This window comes from Hesperophylax consimilis, chromosome 13 (genome assembly GCF_061612785.1).
Source record: "Hesperophylax consimilis isolate HC1 chromosome 13, BYU_Hcon_1.0, whole genome shotgun sequence".
Lineage (NCBI taxonomy): Eukaryota > Metazoa > Arthropoda > Insecta > Trichoptera > Limnephilidae > Hesperophylax > Hesperophylax consimilis.
In genome coordinates, this window is record NC_142848.1 from 32,519,090 (window position 1) to 32,543,331 (window position 24,242).

The following is a 24,242-nucleotide window of genomic DNA, read 5'->3' on the forward strand; positions in this document are numbered from 1 at the left end:
TCTTTTCATAGATCATTCAAACAAGTTGTTCTAGCCTAGGTGTTGTCCATCCTAAATTTTTTTTTTCATAAATGTTCTTAACTAACCTCCAATTTTCTCATCGTTCCTGTTTCCTTTTAAATTTTTTTTTTTTGAAAATTTAACCTAACCATATCGTAATTTCTAATGTTCCCTTTTTATCTTTACCTAATGTCTACTCTAAATCTATAGACAACCTTATTTCAAGTTTTCAAAAAAAATTCTAACTCTATGCATTGTCAATTTAAAATCTTGTTTTATAAAACGTACCCTATCCTATTTATAATATATATATTTTTTTAAAGTTCCTTTTGTGGGTATATAGCTCCTATACGTTTTCCTTCTGTGTTCTTACTTATCTAACAAAATTTTCCTACACACTAACACACAAATTTTTTTCTAAACTAGAAAATCAATATTATCGAAAAATTTTTCTCTTACTCTATTAGTAAATTAGAATATGATTGTCGCTTATTAAGAAATTTGTTCACTCAACCTTAAAGACTTAAGGACGACCCGCCCCTCGCAAACAAACTGATAGTCTAATATTTTAGTAATTTTCTTTCTCCCTCCCTCCTTAAATTCACATCGTATTCTAACAGATTCTTATTTGTATTTCTCAATCGTTTGTTTATTTAAAGTTTCAAATATTTGTAAATTTCGCATTTTATTCGTTGATTTCCACTATCTCTAAACTCGGTTTTTGTTCCTTATTACATGTATAATATTTCGCTAGATGAATTGCGCTATAATCTCCTTTTATTTCCCGAGTTACCGGATCAATTAGCGTATACGTGTTACTATAAACTTCTGACCCAATTACATAAGGTCCATCGTAAAGCAGATTGAATTTTTTTATTTCTTTTTTGAGTAGGTTTGATTGTGTAAATTTTTTCAACTTGACCAGAGTCCCAATCTCATAAGTTATTAATCTTTTATTGAGATTATAGTATTTCTGTCGATTTGCAGCGCTTTTCTCTAAATTTTTCCGTGCTGCTAATCTTATTTCATTTATTGTTTTCGTAGATTTTCCGCAGCCTTGAGTATACCTGTCTAAACTATAAGTTGGTGATTTCCCAAAAGCTATTTCATTAGGTGAGAATCCTGTTGAACAGTGTATCGAATTATTGTAGGTTTGTTCTATTTCTTTAAGGAAAGCCGCCCACTTGGTATGTTTTTCGTGACAATAAATACGGAAAATTCTACCTAATTCTTTATTCACGCGCTCTGTTATGTTCGGTCCGGGATTTCGTATTGAAGTATGTACGATTCGTATGCCCATCCTATTTAAGTTGTTTTCCCATTTCTTCGATGTAAATTGAGATCCGTTGTCAGTTAACAAAGCCTCTATTTGTATTGTTTTATTAAAATCCTCTACACAATTTAACACGGTCTTAGTACTTGCTATCCTCAATTTATATAATTTTACAAATCTACTGAATGAATCTTGGATCACGAAAATGAATTTAACCCCTCCTATTCCTCTCGGTAAAGGTCCGTATAAATCTGCCATAGCTAATTGTCCTACTTCTTTGGTAATTATGGATTTACTCGGCCCTACAGTTGGTCGAATTTCGCGCTTCGCCAGCTGACATAGGTGACACCCTCTCACTATGCGTTTTATATCTCGGTGCATGCCTGGCCAATAATACCTATCTCCCAAAGCTGTCCCTGTTTTAAAAACTCCTCCGTGTCCAATTTCTAAATGTATCATTTTTATTAGTTCTTCAGTCAACTCTTGTGGTACTGCTAACACCGTTTTGTTTAGTCCTGTTGTGTAATATGAAGTCTTGCCTATTTTTTTGTAATTTTTCAAATACCTATTAACATCTTTTGTCGGCGGCCCAAATTTTCCCTTGCGCAAATATCCGGAAATTTCTCCCAAAAATGTGTCTTGTTTTTGTAGTTCAGTTATATTTTCTAAGTGTTTTCGAATCTGTTGTCTACCTTTCACTGCAAAAGCTGCTATCTCTGGGCACGTGTTTTTCTCCTCCTGTACATTTTTTGCATCACAAGAATAACGAGATAAACTATCAGGCCCTATATTTTCCTTCCCTTTGACGTACTCTACAGTGAAGTTAAATTGATTTAAATACAAAATCCACCGTGTTAGTCGGCCACTGTACATCTTCCAGCTCTTTAAAAATGTCAATGCTTGATGATCCGTCCTAATTATTAAGTGTACTCCTCTTAAATATGTCTCAAATTTATGTAAAGCATATATTATCGCCCATAACTCTTGCTCTGACGTGGTCCATTTCAACTCCGGTCCTCTTAAAGCTTTGCTAATAAATCCAATAACGTGGTGATTCCCTTCTTCATCCAACTGATATAATTCTCCTCCTATGGCGAACCCCGAACTATCTGTCTGTAAATAATAAGTACTATTTGGGTCATGATGATGTAAAATAACTGTCTCTAAAAATAATGTTTTCACCCTCTCGAATGCGCGCTGTTCTGAGTCACCCCATCGCCAGGTTCTATTTTTCTGAAGTAAATCGCACAAAACCCGTGTTGTTTCCCCATATTTATTCGCGAATCTACGGTAATAATTACAAAGTCCAAGAAAGGCTCTAACTTGTTTTATTTTCTTGGGTACCGGAAAATTTTTTTATGGCGTCAATCTTTTCCGGATCCATTTGAACTCCCAAAGGCGTTATAATATGTCCTAACATACGTACTTCTGTGAATAAAAATTGACATTTTTCGAGTTTACAAGTCATGTTTGCTTCCTTTAACCTCTCAAGCACTGCGTTTACATGTTCAAAATGATCTTTTTGACTACCACACGTATATATTATTAAATCATCTAAGTAATTAGCGCAGAATTCCCTCACCCCTGGTCCTAGAATTTTGTCCATTCCTCTTGAAAAACTCCCTACTGATGTTTTTAACCCCTGCGGTAATACCTTGTATACGTAAGATTTTCCATTGTATACAAACCCAGTATACTTGCGACTTTCTGGACTGATAGGTATTTGAAAGTAAGCTGAATTTAGATCTATTGTGGTTATGAATTTTACACCATGAAAACGCTGTATAATTTCTGAAGTTAATGGTGGTTTTTCTACTTCCGCCTGCATTCTGGTGTTTAAGAATCTAGCATCTAAGAGTATCCTAACCGTCCCATCTTTTTTCAAGGTAAATGTTAGAGGACTAGAAAACTGCGTGGCCTCTCTACTGATGATTCCTAATGACTCCAATTCTCTAATTTTTTCATCAATCTTATCTCTGTAAGCAAATGGTACTGGGTAGGATCGCTTAACGAAAGGCGTCTCGTCCGTCATTCTTATTTCGTGAGTGTACAAAGTAGTTAGGCCCGGTTTGTCTATAAATACATTCTTATGTTTAATTAAAATCTTTTCTAACCCTTCTTTTCCTTTTGAATCTAAATTTAACTCGGACACAAAGGTCGTTATTCTACGCTCGAGGCACGCCGTATTATTTATTTCAGGGTTTAATTCAATACTAATTATTTTTCCACTTGTGAAATTTTGATTTCTAACCTCCTGTTTAGGTTTCCTATGAATTACGGTTGAATTTACTAACTCTATTTCCTTCTTCCCATTTCCTGTTTTTATTTTTAACTTTCTGTTTTCTCCACATTTAAATTCAGCTGTATATTCGTCTAACCAGTTGATACCCAATATAATTGGCCTAATTAACTTTGGTATTATTAAACACGGCGTATTTATTATAACATCTCCAAATCGCAATGGTACTAGAACCAACCTAGATATTCTCTGACTTTTGTGTCCTATCGCTACTTTAATCTGTATAGTCGTTACAGGCATAATAGGATAAATTGTTTGATCATTTAAATAATTTTCATAAAACTCTTGAGAAACGCACGTGATTTGACTTCCGGTATCTATTAAACAGTGAACTTCCGTGTTATCTATCTGTGCTTTGGCTTCCGGTAATAACGGTAAAGTGCTACCCTTTTCTACTTCCTCATAATCTCTGTCTTCGAAAATGTTGTTGAACCCACTAATTTCCCTGCTTGTTTTCTCTTCGTTCACTTTCAATTGATTCCATTCATCCGTTATTTGTTGTAAAGAATTGACACATACTTCCACATCTATTTCCGCTTCCGTTCTCGTTTCTTCCGCTCCATCCTTTCGTCTTCTCACATTCCTTTCTGCTTTTATTGGGGCAATCATACCTTGTTCATTTTTTCCCAGTCCTTTCATTGGATTCCACCCCCATTTCATCATAATCTTCAATGCAGTGTTGTGTTTTGGTGCCGGCGTCCCTCTCCCTGTGTGAGTCGTATTCATGAGGGCTAATGAATCAACCCTCGGCCGTTTCCCGAATTGTTTGCGATGACTAGCTCCTTGCCGCTTGTAGTTATTGTAGAACCTCCCTTTGAAGATGTCGTAGTTTCGGCACACTTGCTGCAGCTAGCGCCTCCTTCCACACTCTCTATTGCGTGAATTCTCTTCTTTATAGCGTGGTAACGGTCACGGTATTTGTCCTTCTTGGCGAACTCCTCCCCACTCCTTTTCTTTGTATTCCGTTCTTCCGGTGTGCAAACCATTGTATCTAGTTTTCGAAGAAACTCAGCAGCGACAATCTCATCTCCTGACTGCCCTGAAAACCATAGCGATTGAACTTCTTTAGGGTAATGTCTCATAATTTCGTCAACTACGCTTAACGGTGCCTCTGTGATTTTTAATGCTTTCGCTAAATCCCAATAATTCGCGAAATGAGTGAGCATGGATATATCTCTCTTGGCATCATATACCCCTTCTGCAAGACGACGGCGAACCTCATTCTTCTTTATGTCTCCCCAATAGGTAGCTAAAAAATCTCTTTCGAAATCCAACATTGTTTCCCATCGCTTGTTGTATAGTTTGGCCCACGTTTTTGCTTCCCCTTTCAAATTCTCCCGCACGACAATTAATGGATCTGTACGTTTCACTTTTCTAGTGTATTCTTTTATATCTTCTAAGAAACTTATGGGGTTTTGATTTCCACCGGAAAATGAAGGTCGTTCTTGCTGCGGTAGCATTTCCACTACTTGGAGAACGTTTTTCGGCGCACTATCCTCTCCTGTCACCGCCACTGTTGTTGGTCTTCCTAATTGTTTCTCAAGTTCCTGCATTTTATCAACAAGCGGTGCTAAAGCTGCTTGAATTATTGTAGTAATATCTCCGATGTTCACTGCTGACGTCCCAGCTGTAGCATTTTCCTCGATTGCCGTCACTAAAGCTTCTGTTTGCCTCCCCATTCCACGTTTTCCCACCATTTTCTTAGCTCTTCCGAGTGTTACCGGCTTATGTATCTATATTTTTTTCTTACTAAGCGACAACCTTAATATTCCTATTTTAATTTTCTTAATTATTTATATATATGTTGCCTTTCTTATTCTATATTTTTTTTCAAATTTTCTCGTTTTTCTTATTTTTTTTTTTGTTTTTCTAGATTTTTCTTGTATTTCATCACCTGACTGTTCCTGTAAAATTTCAAGTTCGTTTATGATTTTCACATCACTCTCTTGTATACCCTCGTCTTGTTTGATATCCGAATATGTTCTAGCCTCCCCCTCTGACTGACCCATATTTTCAGGTGCCTTCAAATTCTCGACTTGTAACGAACTTTTTCGCGATCGTTTGAATATTTCTCTTAGTTCATCAACTATAGGAACTGTCTCGGTGCTTACCTTCGCGTCATCGATTTTTCTTTTCTCCGCCATATTGATTTATTGTTGAGTTCAAATCTATATTCAATTTGCAAAATTTGCAAATTCTATTATGATTTTTTTTGAAATACCTAACATGATTTTTTTTCAATACCTAACATGAATTTCTTTTCAATAGGTATATATATACACATATATATATATCCCATCATAAACATTCGTCAACGACATTAAAATCTCGAGCCAACTCTGAATTGTTTTTTTTTTCTTTGAAATTGAAACTCGAATTCTCAACTAACACTTTGTCTTTTCAAAACAACGTTTATTTGTTTGGCCTATACTTGAATTCTTTATCGAATCCATTGACTGGGTTCTCTGTGTCTTAAAATATGTTTTAATAGTCAACAACCTGATCCGAATGTCAACAAAATTATCATGAGTAAATCTTACGTTATTTCAACTTACCCGTTTATATGGTAAATTATATTATGTAAGATTAATCTTACCTCACAAAACAAAACATCAAATGTTTCAACAAACGAGATTTGTGATCCTGACAACAAGTATCTACATTGGCGGCACGTAGCGCGACCATTTGAATCTAACACGTGGTCCTTATGATTAACTATGATGTAATACAATTACACTTTTCTATTTTGATATTATTGTTATTATAGATCTATCTATCACATGATATGGGTGTAATATTTCCGCTATTTATTATGTTATAACATGATCCTAATATATTACACCCCAACATCTCAAAATAATTGTTTTTTTTTTTTCTTCTGTTTTATAATGATATTAATGTAAATCAAAAAAAAAAATTTTTTTTTTTTTTTTGTTAATCAATTGATATTAATCAATTTTATACTCTTCGCAATTACCATTTTTGCAAAACCAATGATATCTAGTAAGGTACATTGGGTGTTGCAAAACATTAATCAATTTAATTTCTCTAAACCTTTCTCATCTTCTTCATCATTCATTCTGTCGAATGTCTAGCGATAAAAATAATAATTTCTTTTCCTGACTTTGTGAATAATTTGTTAAATTTCCACAGACCGCCGCTGGTCTGTATTTTCGGATCTAAGATAAACAATAATTGTTTACGTTAATACTCCACGATATCCAAATGCAATGTTTATTTTTATCTCGTTTTTGGGTCATTGTTTATTTAATCTCGACGTTTGTTATTTAATTTTTGTTCTTCAGAGTGATACGTATTATTTAACGATGTTTCCGACCTTTTTTTAAAAACATCGATGTGTTTACGCCCGATGTTTATCTTATCAATTTTTCGATGTTCTTTGCTGTCACAATACGTTCGATGTTTTTCGTGTTAGTCTTGTTTATTAAACTTGCTTCATATCAACATTCCGATTTGTTCGGTGAATCCAAAACATAAACAATGTTTTTGTTTACGGAACGCATTCCTCTCGAGTGAATGACATCATTAACCCACATATCCTTTCTTATTGTTTATATTATCGTATGAAAAGAATTTTTATTGACTCTAAAGTTCACGGTCATTTGAATCAACACATTTTTATTTATAAGGACACTTTTTGTATTATAAGATTTATTCGTTAACACTTTCTTTTTGGATTTATTGTTTGTTTACGTTAATCTATTATTATTTTTAAATTTTACTGTATATTTATGTAATGTCGCACTTTTCTGATAAAATTTTTTTCTTTTTGTTAACTCTTTAATTAATTTCGTCCTATTTATTATTATTATTTTCTCCGTTTTTGCAATAGGTTGACCAATAACTTTGTTTTTTTTTTCTCTCAAAGACTTATAAAACCTGAACCTCCTGGACACGGCTATTCAGTTGTAATGTTTTCTCCTTTTCTCCATTTTCTTTTATTTTTATTTGTTTAAAACAATATAGAATTTTCTTCTCTCTTGGCTATGACCGATGTTTAATTTTTTTTTTTTCTAAGGCTTTGCATATGTGTTCGCAGGGATGGAAAATTCCTCCCCTACAACACATAAGCCTCCATGAAAATTGGACCCTCTTCTTTGATATCTACAGAAAGCTACTTAAAGCTCTCTTGTACTATATATCTTTATAGACATATGTACTTAACTAATTAATACGTTATTTACGATCTTGAACGCAAATATACCCGTATTTATATTGTAATTAAATTCCATCAAACGTTGTGTAATTTTTTTGATTTATGATATAGGATTTTAATTACTTTCATTTTTGTGGTAACCCCCTTGTTTCTGATCGAGGTGTTGAGTTTCACAATTTAATTGGTCTTTCCATTGCAAACCTAGACTTAAATGAATTCTCTGGATGAGCTAACTTTCCTATTGTAATTATTCTGATTCCCTGCACCCTAACAAAATCGTAGTTAAACGCTGATAAAAGATATTATACATGTTTATTTGGACAGGTAATTTAATATAACTCAAATGGTTAATTGTTAGTAAATTTGATTTTGGTGAACTTTTGTGTCTGTGTGGCACCACTCCTTTATGATTCTGCTGCTATAAGGTACATGTAAAGATTGATTTAGTAGGTTAATGTAATTAGTTAATTGCATATTTGACGAACTCGGAATAGCCCATTTGCTGGCATAATTTGGCTCCAATCCTCCATCAAGTAAACGAGATGATCGGGAGTGGACTAGAAATTTGCACAATCCTTTGACACGGCTCCTTGATTGATACCTAAGTTATCGTGTCCCAAGAAGCCTTCCACGTCATCATGTACTGCATTCAAGTTTCCCCCCGGGTCCCGATACCCCCAAATTCCGACCCCTCCTTGGACTACAATTTACTTAGGGCGAACCGGTTTCGTCCTATATACAATCATATACTCACGGTTGGTGTGGACTTACGGGTCGTGAATCCTCATTCCACGTTTAAGAGAAAATGCGAGGGTGGTCTATAAGACCTAAAATGCAAGCTGTATGCAGGTCCGCATTCTCCAGTAAACAGTACATACGAATAAATATATGTATACATACAGTTTGGGAAAGGTTTATAACTCGCAATACGAGGCTATCTACCTCGCATCCCGAGCTCGGATCTCGCGCCAAGAACTCTGCGAAGCTCTAGGTCTGGTAACCGAATATATACGTACTAATAAGGTGATACTAATAAATACTAGTAGAATAAGGTCATATTTGATAGTTTGTTTTGGAGAGCTATCGAACTCCAAGCTTTTGTTTGTTTGGTTTTGACGTTTTTATTTAAGAGAATCGTCATCTCTATTTGGTTTGGTTAATGGTCTTGTTGTAGGAGCGACCACTGCCTCCTATTGATGAACTGTATTTGTTTTAAATTTCAGGGTTCCTCCAGGGTTCAACATTAATTTTTGTTCATCCTATCCCGTGATTTTCCAATTGTTTCAAGTGGTTGATTGCCACATTAGAGAGTACTCGACCCTCAAATATCTCAGGCAACTGATGGGGTTTTGTATGAGCACCCAATCAATAATATTCAAATGTTTCGTATAATTATTCGATATAAATCTGGCTAACCCGTGATTTTTCAATTGTCGATTGTGAATGATAAGTATTTGTAAGCACGCAGCTTCCAGCTGTTTCAGGTAACCAATAAAAACTGTGCGATTATCTAATCAATGGTATTTAAATGTTTCATGTAATATTTCGATATAAATCTGGCTAACCCGTGATTTTTCAATTGTCGTTTGTGATTGATAAGTATTTGAGAACACGCATCTTCCAGCTGTTTCGGGTAATTAATAAAATCCTTTGTGACTAACTAATTATGGCCAAGGTCGCTTCCAAACTATGCGGTTGACCCAATTCTCCAGTGAGCTCTTTATTTGTAAACAAATAATATAAACATCTCCTGACACACTAACCTAAATGTGAGATTTGTTTATTTTAAAATTCCTTAGAAGTCATTTGTGCCTCTTTACTTTTATTGCGCACTATTTATTAAAATATTTTTAAATCCTTTATTGAAGTTAAACTATTTTTCATTTCCCGAATTTAGTAAATTTACTAGAAGTTAGGTGAAAATAATATAAATATATATATATATGTACACATATCTCGATTGTCAAAATACGTTAAATAAGATTACATATATTAATAAATAAATATAAGGTATATGATTCTACATGGTCTTGAATATTAATAAATACATATTTTCTTTATCAATAATATAGATATGTCCTCGGGTAGGTATTAAAAATCGCTACCATTTCGATGTTTCGATTAATAAATAAAATACATATATATAATTACATTACTCATATATATATATTCTTTATATACAATATTTTATTTTATATTTATAAATATATATACAAATATACAATATACATATATTAATGTATAATTCTTTGTTTTGTTGTTTTAATTTAATATTCAATTGATATACTTCCACTTCACAGCCCTTCTGTGTCTCCTGGGACCTGAAAATTATTTATAAAAGGAAAACTCACCCACGTCAAGGTATTTCCGGTCGGGTAGTACACAACAACCTTGATGAAGAAATCCTACCTAATTAATTGTATTTTTCAACTAATTTCAAAAAATAAATCTTTTCGACTATTTATTCCTATTTAATATTTTATTCTCGCTTGAATCGTATAAATTAGCTGATATTTAATTTTTCTTCCGAACGAAATCCTAATTCAGAAAACCCGTTGATTTAATAACACTTTTCTAGTTTAGACTTTTGAATGATAGCTGTTAAAATACTTTTTTCGAAATGGTAGATTGATGTTTAGAATTCCGGTTAAAATGACAAACACTTTTAACACTGTCGCTATACGCACGATGGATTTTAATTGAACAATTTATTAATTCTAAATTTCTTTTTATATATTTTTAAAAGAAAATTTTTTCGAATTGCGCAGACTTTTAATTATCTCGATTCTTAAAATTAATTTCTTTTCCGAACTGTTAATTTTAGAACAAAGGTTTGAGCATTTGTTATTATTTCTTTTCGAACTGTCTAGATTGTGTTTATTTTAAACTAAGACGTAAATATTTATTACTATTATTATTTTTACACAAAATTATAATCTATTTTTAAATATCAATACGCGATCACGTTCACTTTAGATTAACGATAACAAACTCTTAAATTTAATTTGAATGTTTTCACTTTGAATGAAATAATTATTTTTAAATTTTTAATTAATTCACAATTCACTTTTTGCACTTCACTTAACACTTTTAAGCACTGAGTTTAAATTATATTTATTTCCACTGTTTAACCAAATTAAACTGATTTAACAAAACTTCACTGGTGGGGTTTTCAGAATTTAGAAACTGAATCTAAGACTTCTTACAAAACTTTCTAAGTCCAGGTACTTGTTCAGAATTTAACACTTAGATTATTTCACTAGAATTTTACCAATAGACGTAGTACTGCCACGTAACAACTTTTCAAACCCTCGGCGCGACTGCCCCAAAACTGGTGTGTACCGTCACTTTATACCCCTCTCAGGTTCCAAAAGACGTATCTGAATTTCTCTTGATGCTTAATTCTATCTCCTATCAACTCGTAAATCCAAACACCCCTTCCATCAATATCGATCGTTCCTACATACGATCTTCTGTTTTCCGGCTCAAGGCGGTGTTCAGTTTCCATCTCACAATTCTAAATCGATAGGGTCCGAATCGGGTAAGTCTGTGTTAATCGCCCAAGCTCCCTTTGTCCTCTGTTCATACAAAAATGTAGTTAAAATCTCATGATTTTGCGTTCCTTTTTTTTCTCAATTCGCGATAGGTCCGTCCTCAATAACATATATATAGATCTCAATTTTATGCATCTCGTGCGAAATTGTTTAAATCCATGCTGAAATCTTTACTACGCATTTTTGAATTTCGATTCGTCTGAATTCTACTCAATTTTATTGTCCCTTATATGGGCTTTTCCATTTTCACCAGTACTTTCTCTCTTAATGCCGCAGATTTGAATTTTTCCTTATCTTCTTGGATTTTCTTTTATCCGCGACGTTTTCTTGCACAATTTCTTCTTGATTCTTATGTCATTTCTCATAACTCTTATAATTACTCATTTTCCAAGTCGTATTTATTAATTTCACGGATAAATTCGAATTGTATCACTTTTTTCCACTTGGATTATTCTTTATCTCCGTTCTTTACCCTTCCTTTTATCTTTTCTCCACTTTTCCCGATGTGTGTAGTCTGCTGGGAAATTTCATACTTCATTTATTATTAATTAATATATAGTTTTCCACACTTCCATGGGAGATATACCTAATTAGACTCTGGGATATCTGTCATTTTTATTGCCTGACCCAATCTCCGCCCAATTTTCTATCTTTCTCATACCAGGATTCACATAAAACATATGCATTGACATCTGTTTATGTTTAAAATTTTGGTACTAGACTCGTAAATTTAGTTTAATTTCAAACCTATTAATTTTTATCTCTTTTGTCTAATCTAAATACTTCCATAAGGTCCACGTTAAAGTTAATCGCTTTTCTAATCGTTTATTACCTTAACGTAAATAAAAATCATGTTCAAATTCCGATTGTTTATCCTTCAAAATATACATGAGACCGCCAACCTTTTATCTTGTTTCGACCCCTCCGTAATATTGGGTAACTCTAATATATATCTAACCTAATAATCATGAAAATGTCTACTTTTCCTGAATCTAATCTATCGATATATGTTTAATTTTACTGTCTTCTTCTAATACTCAATTTTCATTTTCCTAGAACCTTCGTAGCAGTCCAAAATATCTGTATTAACCTTCCATTCGATCGCCGCACTTTTCTAAAATGTGTATTTTTTTTGCGAGATTTTCATCCAAGATTGATTTACCAATATGTCCGTTTCATCTTAAATTGATAACGATTAATTTCCATTGTTTCCAAAACTCTCACCTCTCTTTAGTACGATTTTTATCGAACATGACACCCTCCTTCTATCATAAATAATTGTACTACAGTTGAAAATTCTGCCAGTGATTTTCCTTCGCTTTTCCCGTCCTTTTTTATACTATCACGTTTATAGTTTTTCCATTGCATTTTCGTGTGTGTGTTTTTCAACTTGTAAAATCTTCAAAGCACTCGATTTCAATGGTTCGCCATCACCTAAATGCCTCAGTTATTGTAAACATTTCCAGGAGTTTGTCACCTTGAAAGTCGACGTTGACCCTAAAGTGCGTTCACCTCTAATTTCTGTGGGAAAGAAGAAGCCATTAATTATCTTTTTTTATTGCCCGATCCAAAGTTTATTCCTTTGTCCGTCGTAGACACACCTCCCTCCGCTCACTGATTGGTTACTCAAAATTTTATAGCTCTTTGTTCAGATCTATTGGTTGACAAAATTCAATATTTATTTATAGGCCTAGGAAAAGGGGAAGTACCAGTCGTCCTAGACGATTTTACGACCTCTCTGCTTTCGTCTTAGAACCTCGATATAATTTCAACTATTACAGGAGTCTACTGCAAGCAAGCTGGATCAATTCTTTCTCCGCCAGATGTCGTTAGCATGTCCGTTTTCATAAATAATTTGCATATTTTCTTGCAGCTATGGTTTATCTGTTTTTTCTTTCACTGTGATTTAAAGCCTTTCATCACAAGACTGGAGCCAGGAGCTATTTGGAGTAGCGTGACTGCAGAGGCGAAGTCGAACAAACTGAAGCTGAATTCATCATTATCCTTACGAGCGTAAACCAGAGGGGTGTTCACGGGACTCCCGAACTCCTGACGTTGCTGATGCAAACCACTTCAGTATATGTTTATGTTTGAGGTTAGTAGAGTGGACTCCTAATTTTCGGCATGCTGGCGAAGCTCAACTCATCATCGATTTGGGGGAGGTTGACGCGACCTAAACCTCGCGCTACCCACGTGACCCAAATGGTTCCTGACACCAGGCTATCATGCCACCGGACCAGAGCAGCTCCTTGTACCTAACGGTATAAGATGAATCTTCATCATTCATCATCAACATCAACATCAACAGTTACCACCAAGGACCCACATTCCACCTTCATCACCCTCCGGCAGGAGGCAAAACATGTCATTATCTCATCTGTCGCTGAGCGATATTCAATTCATTTCTGGAGGTGTTGGGATTGGACCATCAACTTGGCTGCTCTCGAGCTGGTCACGTTGATGGATGGGATTTGGACGGAGACCAATCGAAAGCAACACATGTTTTGTCTCTAGCTATTCCCGAAAATACCTACTCATAGAAATAACTCACAAAACTAACAATCCATAGTCAAATCATTAACTTAGAATCTTGTGCATCTTGAATTGAATTGTCTATAGTGAATTTCATGTACTTAATTTGTAATTAATTGTCTCATTATATTAGCACATTATCAACTGCAGCAACCGGAAACGTTTGGGCGAGCAAACAAGGTAGGAAAAGGTAGTTAAAATCAGGGTAGTCGGTCATTGTCTTATTTTCAAACCATACAGAATGTAACACGCCTCATCTAAAAAGAACCAAAGTTACCACAACCAATTAAAAGGATCCTTCAATGAATTAATCCCTGTCGAAACAAAAAATTGACACAACGTGACATATTAATTCGTTAAGATTGAAGGGTTGATAAACCGCGGGAAGTTGTAAATAAAACCAAACGAACAAAATGTTAATCCGTTAACGAGAACGTTGAGGGAGGGGGAAAACACTACAGTAGGTATGGGAATTTTGAAGTATAAAACGTAAGAATTTTCACTGCAATCAATATTTCTAAAATTAATAATGTTGTATGGGGACGACGCTATTAAATTGTATTCTAACAATCTACGTTCTAACAACAAATCGAATTCTTTGATGGTTCAGATTATAAGTCCCGGTGACTTCACGCCTTTGTTAGTTATTTGTTGTAAGTGATTTACAAAATTTAATGTTTGTCGAACATGGCTCTGAGATCCCTATTTTTGTTGACTTTCTCCATGACGTTGTTGAATGATAAAAGGGGTCTCGACAAAATGTTTTTACATTTATCAATTTTAATGAATAAATTATTCGCTATACGCCGCTTGTGTAATTTGTCGATACTAGACTGTAGTATTAGGCAGTCGCTAATATTGGATATTTATTTGTTTAATGAGTTGATATGATCAACAAAACGTTGAAGGTCGAAACAACTTACGGTGTACATTTTGTATATACTTATGTATTTATGTAAATATATAAAATGGGGCCGAGATTGCTTCCTTGCGGTAATCCACTTGTCACAGAAAACGGTTGAAAATATGTATTTAATTTTGACAAAATAAAATTCTGATATATGGGTAACTCGAGAACTAATTCAACAAGTCCTGGTGGATATAGTTTATCTACATCAATATCTCTGTCTACTGTTAACTTGTTTTTCATTATAAGAATAGTTATGATAAAGTTATAGGTTAGTAGCAGTGGGCCTTCCACTGAAGAACCCGTGTTCTTTTTTTTTATTACTTTTAGTATTGATTTATAAATTAACTCGATTACAAGGGATTCAAATTTTTTTAAGCACTGATTGGATGCATATAGAACAAATTAGGTGGATAAATAATTATAGAGAGTAGAGCTGATTTGCAGATGCTTATTGTTTGAGAAATTTTATGTGGCGGGATGATATCTGGGCCTCCAAATATGTTGGTTAAGAGAAAGGATTTTATTTTGCAGGATTCCTTGTAATGCGATAGTTCTGTAAATGTATGTGTATGATGGTTAAGTTATTATCCGATATTGCGTCTTACGGTATGTTGCACGTCACTTCTGCACATAGAGGTACTCAAAGAAATAACAAAGAAAAAGATAAGGCCAAGAAAACTTTAATCCATTGCAAAAAAAAACATTACTATCGCCTGATATGGTTTTACAATTAACTTGACATTATTAAATCAAATTATATATAAATATACAGTCTTATCGACCGGATATACAAGTCATCTGATATTAAATTATATTAATCTTCGTAAATATCGTAAGTTCGCGATAAAGGGCGATTTATATTCGAGAGATAAAGTAGGTTATAAAAGGAAGCGAGGTTCTAAGATTTGAGGCAATTGTGCTTTTGTTCTATTCTTGATTGACTAAAGTCATAATGAAGGTCTTAGTGGTTTTGATGATGGTGGCGCTGAGTGTGAATGCTATGCCCAGCAATGAGGTCAGGGCTCCCGCAGTCAGCTGCGACACCACCAAGTGCAAGCTGCCCAGCTGTAGGTGCTCCGATGTTGACATTCCCGGAGGTCTCAACAGAACCGAAACTCCCCAGGTTTGTCACCATTATCCTGCCCGGTACTAGCAATGAAATAGAAATTACTAGTACTACAGTAATAGTAATGTCTTTTGAATGTCTTATTTGTCTTCGTTGGCCTTATTTTTTTTATTTTTTAACCTTGCAAACATTCCAGTTTGTCATGCTGACTTTCGATGACGCCGTGACCACCTTGAACATCCCATACTACAGGCAGGCCCTGTACGGTCGTAAGAACCCCAACAACTGCCCCGTGGCGGCTACCTTCTTTGTCTCGCACGAGTACACCGACTATTCTCTGGTGCACGAGCTGCATGCCAACGGTCAGCAGATCAGTCTCCACTCCATCACCCACCAGGCGCTGACCACATACTGGAAGAACGCCTCCTTGCCTCTGCTGCTGCAGGAGTTCGCCGACCAGAGGACGCTGACCAGTTACTTTGCCAAGATCCCCGAAGAAGACATTCAGGGTAAATAGTGTTCAATAAAAATACTTATTGTAAATCATCTGTCTGTTGGTTACTCCGGTGCAATGATCTGTAGAATTTTAGCTTTAAATTAAACTCAGTGTCTTCACTGCACTTGCCTTAATTCTATTGTATTTTGAACCTTCAAAAGTGTTCATAGTATATTATCAAAGTAAATATTATTCGCTTGGAATGGAAATAGTGTGTCGTAATTTTGGTTTTCAAAATAGTTGTATTGTATTTATTTGCAGGAAGAACGCTTATTTACTACGCACATTAGATTAAAAAAACATCATTTGTCTAAATATAAGTTAGCTTTCTTATATGAACCCGATGAAACCGGGCACCCCTGCTAAATCACCAACCGTGGCGAACCACTTGGGGCAGAGGTGTTGGTTATCCAATATATCATTCCTGGGGCGGCGGTACCCAAACCTCCTCCCAAATTTTAATATGTAAACATTATATGATAAGCCCAATTTAAGAACTGATAATTTTGCTAAAAACAAGTCAGGTATTACGAAAATAGTGTCAGCCGGTTTACGGTTTGATTACGTCGTTCTAATGGCTTAGTAGTAGGAACTCTTGAACTTAATCTCACAAATAAAATACTGAGAAAATTCAAGTGTTTTATCCACCCTACAATATTATTATCTTATCAAAAACTAAGTTATCTTTGTTTTATTTAAAGTACCTTTCATATATAGGCTTTTTCAGTGAAACCTGCAAACCTCCTGTGTGGATCAATTTGTAACGGGGGCCTACTTTGTATCTTTCGAAACTTTCCTGCCGCCCCCGGTGTAGCCACGTCACAAAACCGTATTAACCCTTGATTAACTGTATTAAAAAATCCTTCGTCCCCCGGTGCTATACACTGGGTAAATATTGATGTATTGTAATTACTTAATGCAATACATAAATTATTGCGGAGGAATACCAAAAATATTGAACCCTGTGTTTAGTATCTTTACAGAGATATTTTATCAATTAGAGACGATGTTCACTCAGTTGACAGCACCAGTAAGGAAGGGTTAAACAACGAACGTACTGGTTTGTTAACCCGAAAGATACAGATTAGCCCCCAGGAAAGGTATCCCTCCCTAAACACGAGTTATTCTCAATTAGGGCGGTATTAATTAACAGCTTAAAACATATATTACATATTTACTTTTATGCAGATCGTTTGAAATAACACACTGTTGTCCATCATCATTCGTATAAAAATGGGTATCAATTATCTTATAAAGATATAGATTAACTTCTTCCTTTCCTCTAATACAGGGGTGTCCAAACTAGATGGGACCCAGGGCCAATAAAAAAGACTAAATACATTGGTGGGCCGCAAAATATTTATAAAAATAAAATACTGGTAATAATACGTAATATCGTTATTTTATTATCTACTTTTTCATTAATTTGTCTTTTACAATTCTGTCAACATCAACCTCAATACTAGTGGTAGCTAGGCGCAGTGCATGTTTAAGTGAAGTATCTGTCAATGAAGACCTGTATTTCGATTTAATAAACTTCATTGTTGAATATGCACTTTCACAAAGGTAGGTACTGCCCATCATCGAGCCCATTTTTTGCCCGAAATTCGTCAGTTTCGGGAAACGTTCAGCGAGGAGCTTAAAAAAATCAATTCCTGTTTCCGGACTTTTTTTTGAAGTCGGTTAAAAAAAGGTTCAATGGGCCGCAATAATCTAAACTGCGGGCCGCATGCGGCCCGCGGGCCGTGGTTTGGACAGCCCTGCTCTAATAGACCCTCCACACAATTTACCCGGAGATTACAAAGGAGCTCAAAGGGAAACCTCTGGGCCTACATATTTATAGAGTTACTTTGTACCAGGAAAGGATTAAATTAATGCAGTTTTTCTATTGTACTCGTTTGTTATAAATGATATGTAATCCAAAAGTTTGCTGATCATCAAATTAATTTTTGCATTGCAGGTATTCGCATGCCCTTCCTCCAGATGGCCGGTAACAACCAGTTCAATATGCTGAAGCAGAGCGGCTTCTTGTACGACATTTCTTGGACCACACAAAAATACATGCAGCCCGGTCTCTGGCCCTACACCACCGAGTACTTGAGCACCCAGGAGTGTGTGATCGGTCCCTGCCCCACAGAGTCCTACTCTAATGTCTGGGTCATCCCTATGATCAACTGGAAGGATCGGAGACAGGTCGTCTGCTCGATGGTTGATGCCTGCGTTGATGTGTAAGTATACATCAGAATGGTCGGTAATATTCAGTTTCAGGCGGGCAATTTTGAAAATGAATCAACGTACATTACAGATAGATATAAACAGTCGGTAATGTGTTAATAAAGCCAAACAATATGTTTTAAATCTATCAAAATTAATTATCGTAAATAATGTTATATTTTGGAGAAGACAAGTTCGGCGTGGAGTGAATACAAAAACTTAATTGTATGTTTATTTCTGGTGAATGTCATAGATGATAAGTTAATATTTAAACAACGCAATACTGGCAAAGCCTAACCATGTGACTTAAAAGCGTAATCTCTAGAACCCACAATTTTGAATATTTTCATGCCATCAGCTTAAAGTGCACATTCGGAATTTCGAAAACATCATGATTAAAACGGCTTTGGAGTCGTTTATATAAATTATGAACACGAGCTGACCTTGGTGGGATCCTTGGGGAACTCCAGGTATTAGATAGAGTTTGAGAAACACCGTAAATTAAGATTATCTGATTATGATTACAAGTAGAACTTCATCCATATAAACAGGCCGCCATGTATGCTAATTAGAACGAGTTTTTTCAAAATGTGAATTACGTGATCAAACGCCTTAGAGAAGTTTATATACATGGTATCAACATGCTCATTTGTCGACGTATTACTCTCTTCAAACCAGACATTGGTATAAACTATCAATTTGAACAATTCCAGCCCAGAAGATGTTGAAGGCTTGACCCAATGGATGATCGGAGAGTTCAACAAGCAGTACAAAGGAAACCGCGCCCCGTTCGGCTTCTTCGTGCATGCCGCCTGGTTCTCTGAGATCATCAACCCCAACCACCTACCCGCATACATTGCCTTCCTTGACTACCTGCAGACCCTTCCCGATGTCTACCTGGTTAGTCACCATTACTTTTTAATTAATATATTTTACAAAGCTGATCAACGCTATCCGAGGACGGCTGTCCTCGAACGGGAATGTCGTTTATATTATGATGCATGCGCAAGTGTCACTTATGAGTACATTGTGTCAAATTACCCAGGGATGCAATGGGATAGATTGCATTGAAAAGACCAGAAGAAATAGTAGTCACAAAGTGGGACCGAATGGGAAGCTCGACTATACAAGATGTATTTGGCATCTGCTGGTCTTGCGAGAATTCATGAGAGCGATTTCCCCTCAAAATACTGACAGCAATAGGGGGAAGACTAATTTTCCAATTGGAAACTCCAGACTACTTTTTACTTTTACTTTTCTAATTGGAAAGCTAGGGAATGCCGCTCTGCAGGCTTTGCGAAGAGAGGCTGGATCAGAGGACACCTGGCAGCACCTTGTTAAACCGATTGGTCCACAATCTAAATAGAGTATGAGGAAGAATTTTGAGAATACAAACGACGCGATGACAGCACTGCACTAATAAGGAAATCTGTAAATAAACATGGTGGATTGTGCTATAATGTTTGCGAATATAACTCATTAGATATTAAAATAATACTATTTATTAAACTTTTTTAATTCCAGGCATCAGGATCTCAGGTCATAGACTGGGTGAAGAACCCAGTTCCACTTTCCAAGATGCAGCCCGGAGGCACCGTGTGCCAGAATACATACACGCCTTCCTGCAAGCCCTTGAATTGCGGCATAAATGGAGATGTAAGCACGATTTATTCATAATTACATAGATTACTAATTATTTTTATAAGCAATAATTGTTCGCCTGAAACACTCATCCACATTGAAAAAATCTCCTGATAAAAAATACATGACGCCAACGGGACTCGAACCCGTTTCCATTCGATTTCCGGTCGAAAGCTCTGACCACTGAGCTATGGAGGCTTATTTCTTACCCGAGAAAATATTCAATATATGCTAGTGTTTCATTCAACAATTACTGCTTTTTACATTTTTTCACCTGAGAACAACCAACTTTATTTTTATATGAGAAAGGCATTGTAAGTGCTAAATCTCTCACTAGATGGCGTTGATACAAATTGTATACATTTTTTAGGTGAAATACTTGGACTTGTCAAATATTAATAATTATTTTTTTGATAAATTAATGTTTTAAAGACAAGATTTTATTTATGCATAGCACAAAGGATAACAATTATTTTTATAAGCAATAATTGTTCGCCTGAAACACTCATCCACATTGAAAAAATCTCCTGATAAAAAATACATGACGCCAACGGGACTCGAACCCGTGTCCATTCGATTTCCGGTCGAAAGCTCTGACCACTGAGCTATGGAGGCTTATTTCTTACCCGAGAAAATATTCAATATATGCTAGTGTTTCATTCAACAATTACTGCTTTTTACATTTTTTCACCTGAGAACAACCAACTTTATTTTTATATGAGAAAGGCATTGTAAGTGCTAAATCTCTCACTAGATGGCGTTGATACAAATTGTATACATTTTTTAGGTGAAATACTTGGACTTGTCAAATATTAATTATTATTTTTTTGATAAATTAATGTTTTAAAGACAAGATTTTATTTATGCATAGCACAAAGGATAACAATTATTTTTATAAGCAATAATTGTTCGCCTGAAACACTCATCCACATTGAAAAAATCTCCTAAGAAATAAGAAATAAGTAAGAAATAAGCCTCCATAGCTCAGTGGTCAGAGCTTTCGACCGGAAATCGAATGGACACGGGTTCGAGTCCCGTTGGCGTCATGTATTTTTTATCAGGAGATTTTTTCAATGTGGATGAGTGTTTCAGGCGAACAATTATTGCTTATAAAAATAATTGTTATCCTTTGTGCTATGCATAAATAAAATCTTGTCTTTAAAACATTAATTTATCAAAAAAATAATAATAGATTACTAAGTTAAATACCAATCTCCTTCAGATCATCAGAGCACGTCTTCCAATTTCTAGCAGTTTCCCATGGTACACCCACGCAAGAACAGGAGTGCTCCTTGCTGAGTTGGAATATTCACATTGTATTGTGTTATTAAAGGATATATCAGCAATTACCGAAAGACTTTAACCATCGATTCCTGAACATGTTGGTATTAAAAATGTAAATCGTTTTGCTGTTTGATGACATTTTTATTCAAATTATTAATTACTAACAAAATATATATTTTCCATCACACGTCGCCACTGGGTACAACCAAACGCATCACGTGTTACTTACTACGTCTCGTTCCAGTGGCACCGAACAGGCGAGACAAAGCTCGTATCACGTGATCCGTTGCGACCGTAGCAGTTTGATCAGTGGCGACGTGTGATAGCCAAATATATATTTTTATTTTTAAATGAAAAAAATATCATTGGACAGCAAAATGGCATCTATATTTTCTACTCCAAAAACCCTCAGGAACCGCTTGTTAAATCTTTTGTACATTTATGAACCAGGAATTATGAACTTGGCAAGCAAACTTGTGGAATAGGCTGTATAGTAAATCAATATGTTATCCTAAGAAAAATGGTTAGTTTATAGACCTTTTCATGTAAAATCTTGGAGCCGTAATAAAAAAATATACGGCTATTAAATTTTAAGTATTACTATTCCTTAGCTTTAAATCATAGCTAGTTATTTTAAATAGTATGGAAACGCTTTCGTTATTAACATTTTTTTTAATTCCAGACTTATCGTTGGATGTCGTCTTGCGCTGACAACTGCCCCAAGTTCTATCCTTGGCTGGGAAACCCACTCGGAACTCAGTGAATAACTGATCCGTTTCATACTTCTTCAAAGAATATTCAAAAATAAACTTGAGCAATAAAAGCATTAAATAAAGATTTGGGCATTGTTTTTTCAATCCTAGAGAACTAATCATATCCTCGTAAAGACGCAATATAATAATCTGAGCGAGGAGAATTATTAAATAAATAAGAGGGAAGAGCTTCTAGGCCTTACCTTTCACACTTTAAAACAAAAAAATTATTTCCATCAATGAACATTAATTTTCTATGAACCTAAACTGGCCCTGGACAGGAACAAGGAATTCGTGAACAATTTGAAGCCGCGGGGTAACTTGGAATATGTATAGTACCTACATACAGTGTAATATGTAGAGAGAGACCGAGCATGTGGTAAATGAACTAGAACCTAAATGGACTGAGTCGGTGACGACCTTGATTTCCATTCTAATCTATATATAAGGCATTTCTAATGGGGATTCCAGAGTCCCGCTAGCTTTAGACGGTTGCGTTTGTATTGTGGGAGTACTTTAATCTTTCCCACCAATGGCAACACTGGCTCGCGGAGTAATCTGTGGAACCTCTGATTATATTACCGTCGATCAAGACAAAGAAAATCTATTCCGATTTTAGCGTTCATCCCTACCAGTCAACCCACGTAAAACACGTGTTGTCTTTTGTAAAAATATTTCTCACAAATAAAATAGAAATCATCGTGTAACTACTGGAGTTTTTAATCAACATCTCCCCATATCTACTGAACACTAATTTACGGATTGGATAGCACCGTAAATCACAGGGACCTTACAATCAACCTGACGGTAAACAACAGAGGTCCCACATACTTAATAAGGCTGTCTACAGTATTGTGTTTTTACGAAAATAAATTTTATTTTGAATGACTTAAGTCGCGTCTCAAGCGACTTAATTTAAAAAAATACCATTTTGCTCAGGAATATATTTTTGTACAAGGGGCGGATCTGAGACTATTACATGGCCTCTTCTGATTGTTATTTTTATGCAAAAATAATCACATAAGAGGAACGATAGCGTGGCCTTTTTTATACACTGCTTAGTTTCATATTTGAGGCTAAAATACCCTTGGGCACACTGAGTTTGGGGGACACAAGAATAAATCTACAAGAAAAAAGTAAACTTCATAAAATGTTTCTTTTAATTGCATTGATGGGGTTCATGCAAGATAGTGCTCTGACATCTTAACGTAATTATGAGGTACATGAGAGTTTAAAATAATTATTTTGAAATGTGGCTTGAACATAATGTTTCCATTGGAAAGGTCGAGTAAACACTAAATATTATTACAGTGTAGCTAATTACGTAGAGAGATATAAAAAATACAAGAAAGCAATATAATTGCAAATACCGTACATTCGTCCCAGTTCCTTAATAGGCTGTAAAAATATGGTATCCCGAACTGAAGTAAGTAACGAGAGGGGAGGGAGTAGAAATTTAGTTATAATTTTTACAAAGACACGGAAAAGCACCACAGGAGAAGGGTGTGGAATATAAATTATTTCAATATTGAAGACAATATTAGTGATTTCTAAACGAAAATCTGAAACAGAAAAATCAGAAAAGGAAATATTTAAATATTACAATTTGAGGTTTTACTCAATAAAGTTCTTCCGAAAAATAAATAAATTATTTCAATCACAAATTCACAGAAAAAGCGCAGCAGGCGAATTTTTTTCTAGGTTGGAGGGAAACCTAATAAATGCTTAATCCCAATATAATTAGGTATGACGAAAATCTTTCAGTATTTTCTGAAATGGAAATGTATTGATATTGTTTTAAAAGGAAGCTTTTAAAACTTATCCGCTTACTCGGCTAGTAGCCGAGTGGATAAATAGATCGGATTCCATGCCATTTAAGTTCTCCATCATCATTTTCAGCCCAAGTTCAGTATTCAATGTGCAGTTTCGGTACCTAGCCGGGGCCCTCTCCGAGTTGGGACCTCGTGGAAAATTTTATATACATGTTAATTTCCGAGTCCTGAGTCCTCAATGTGAGACATTTTCACAGAATCGTCAAAGCTGA

The 24,242-nt window shown here is 35.2% G+C and overlaps 1 protein-coding gene across 1 annotated transcript; it reads left to right on the forward strand.

The window, feature by feature from the left end:
• The first annotated feature begins 15,678 nt into the window (after positions 1-15,678).
• Positions 15,679-22,265, forward strand: LOC149418822 (chitin deacetylase 8-like). Its single transcript, XM_089638678.1, has 6 exons — positions 15,679-15,868; positions 16,008-16,320; positions 18,268-18,535; positions 19,235-19,421; positions 20,046-20,177; positions 22,129-22,265. Exons 1-6 carry the CDS (start codon positions 15,698-15,700, stop codon positions 22,207-22,209), a joined length of 1,152 nt encoding a protein of 383 aa, XP_089494804.1. The 5' UTR covers positions 15,679-15,697; the 3' UTR covers positions 22,210-22,265.
• Positions 22,266-24,242: the final 1,977 nt, after the last annotated feature.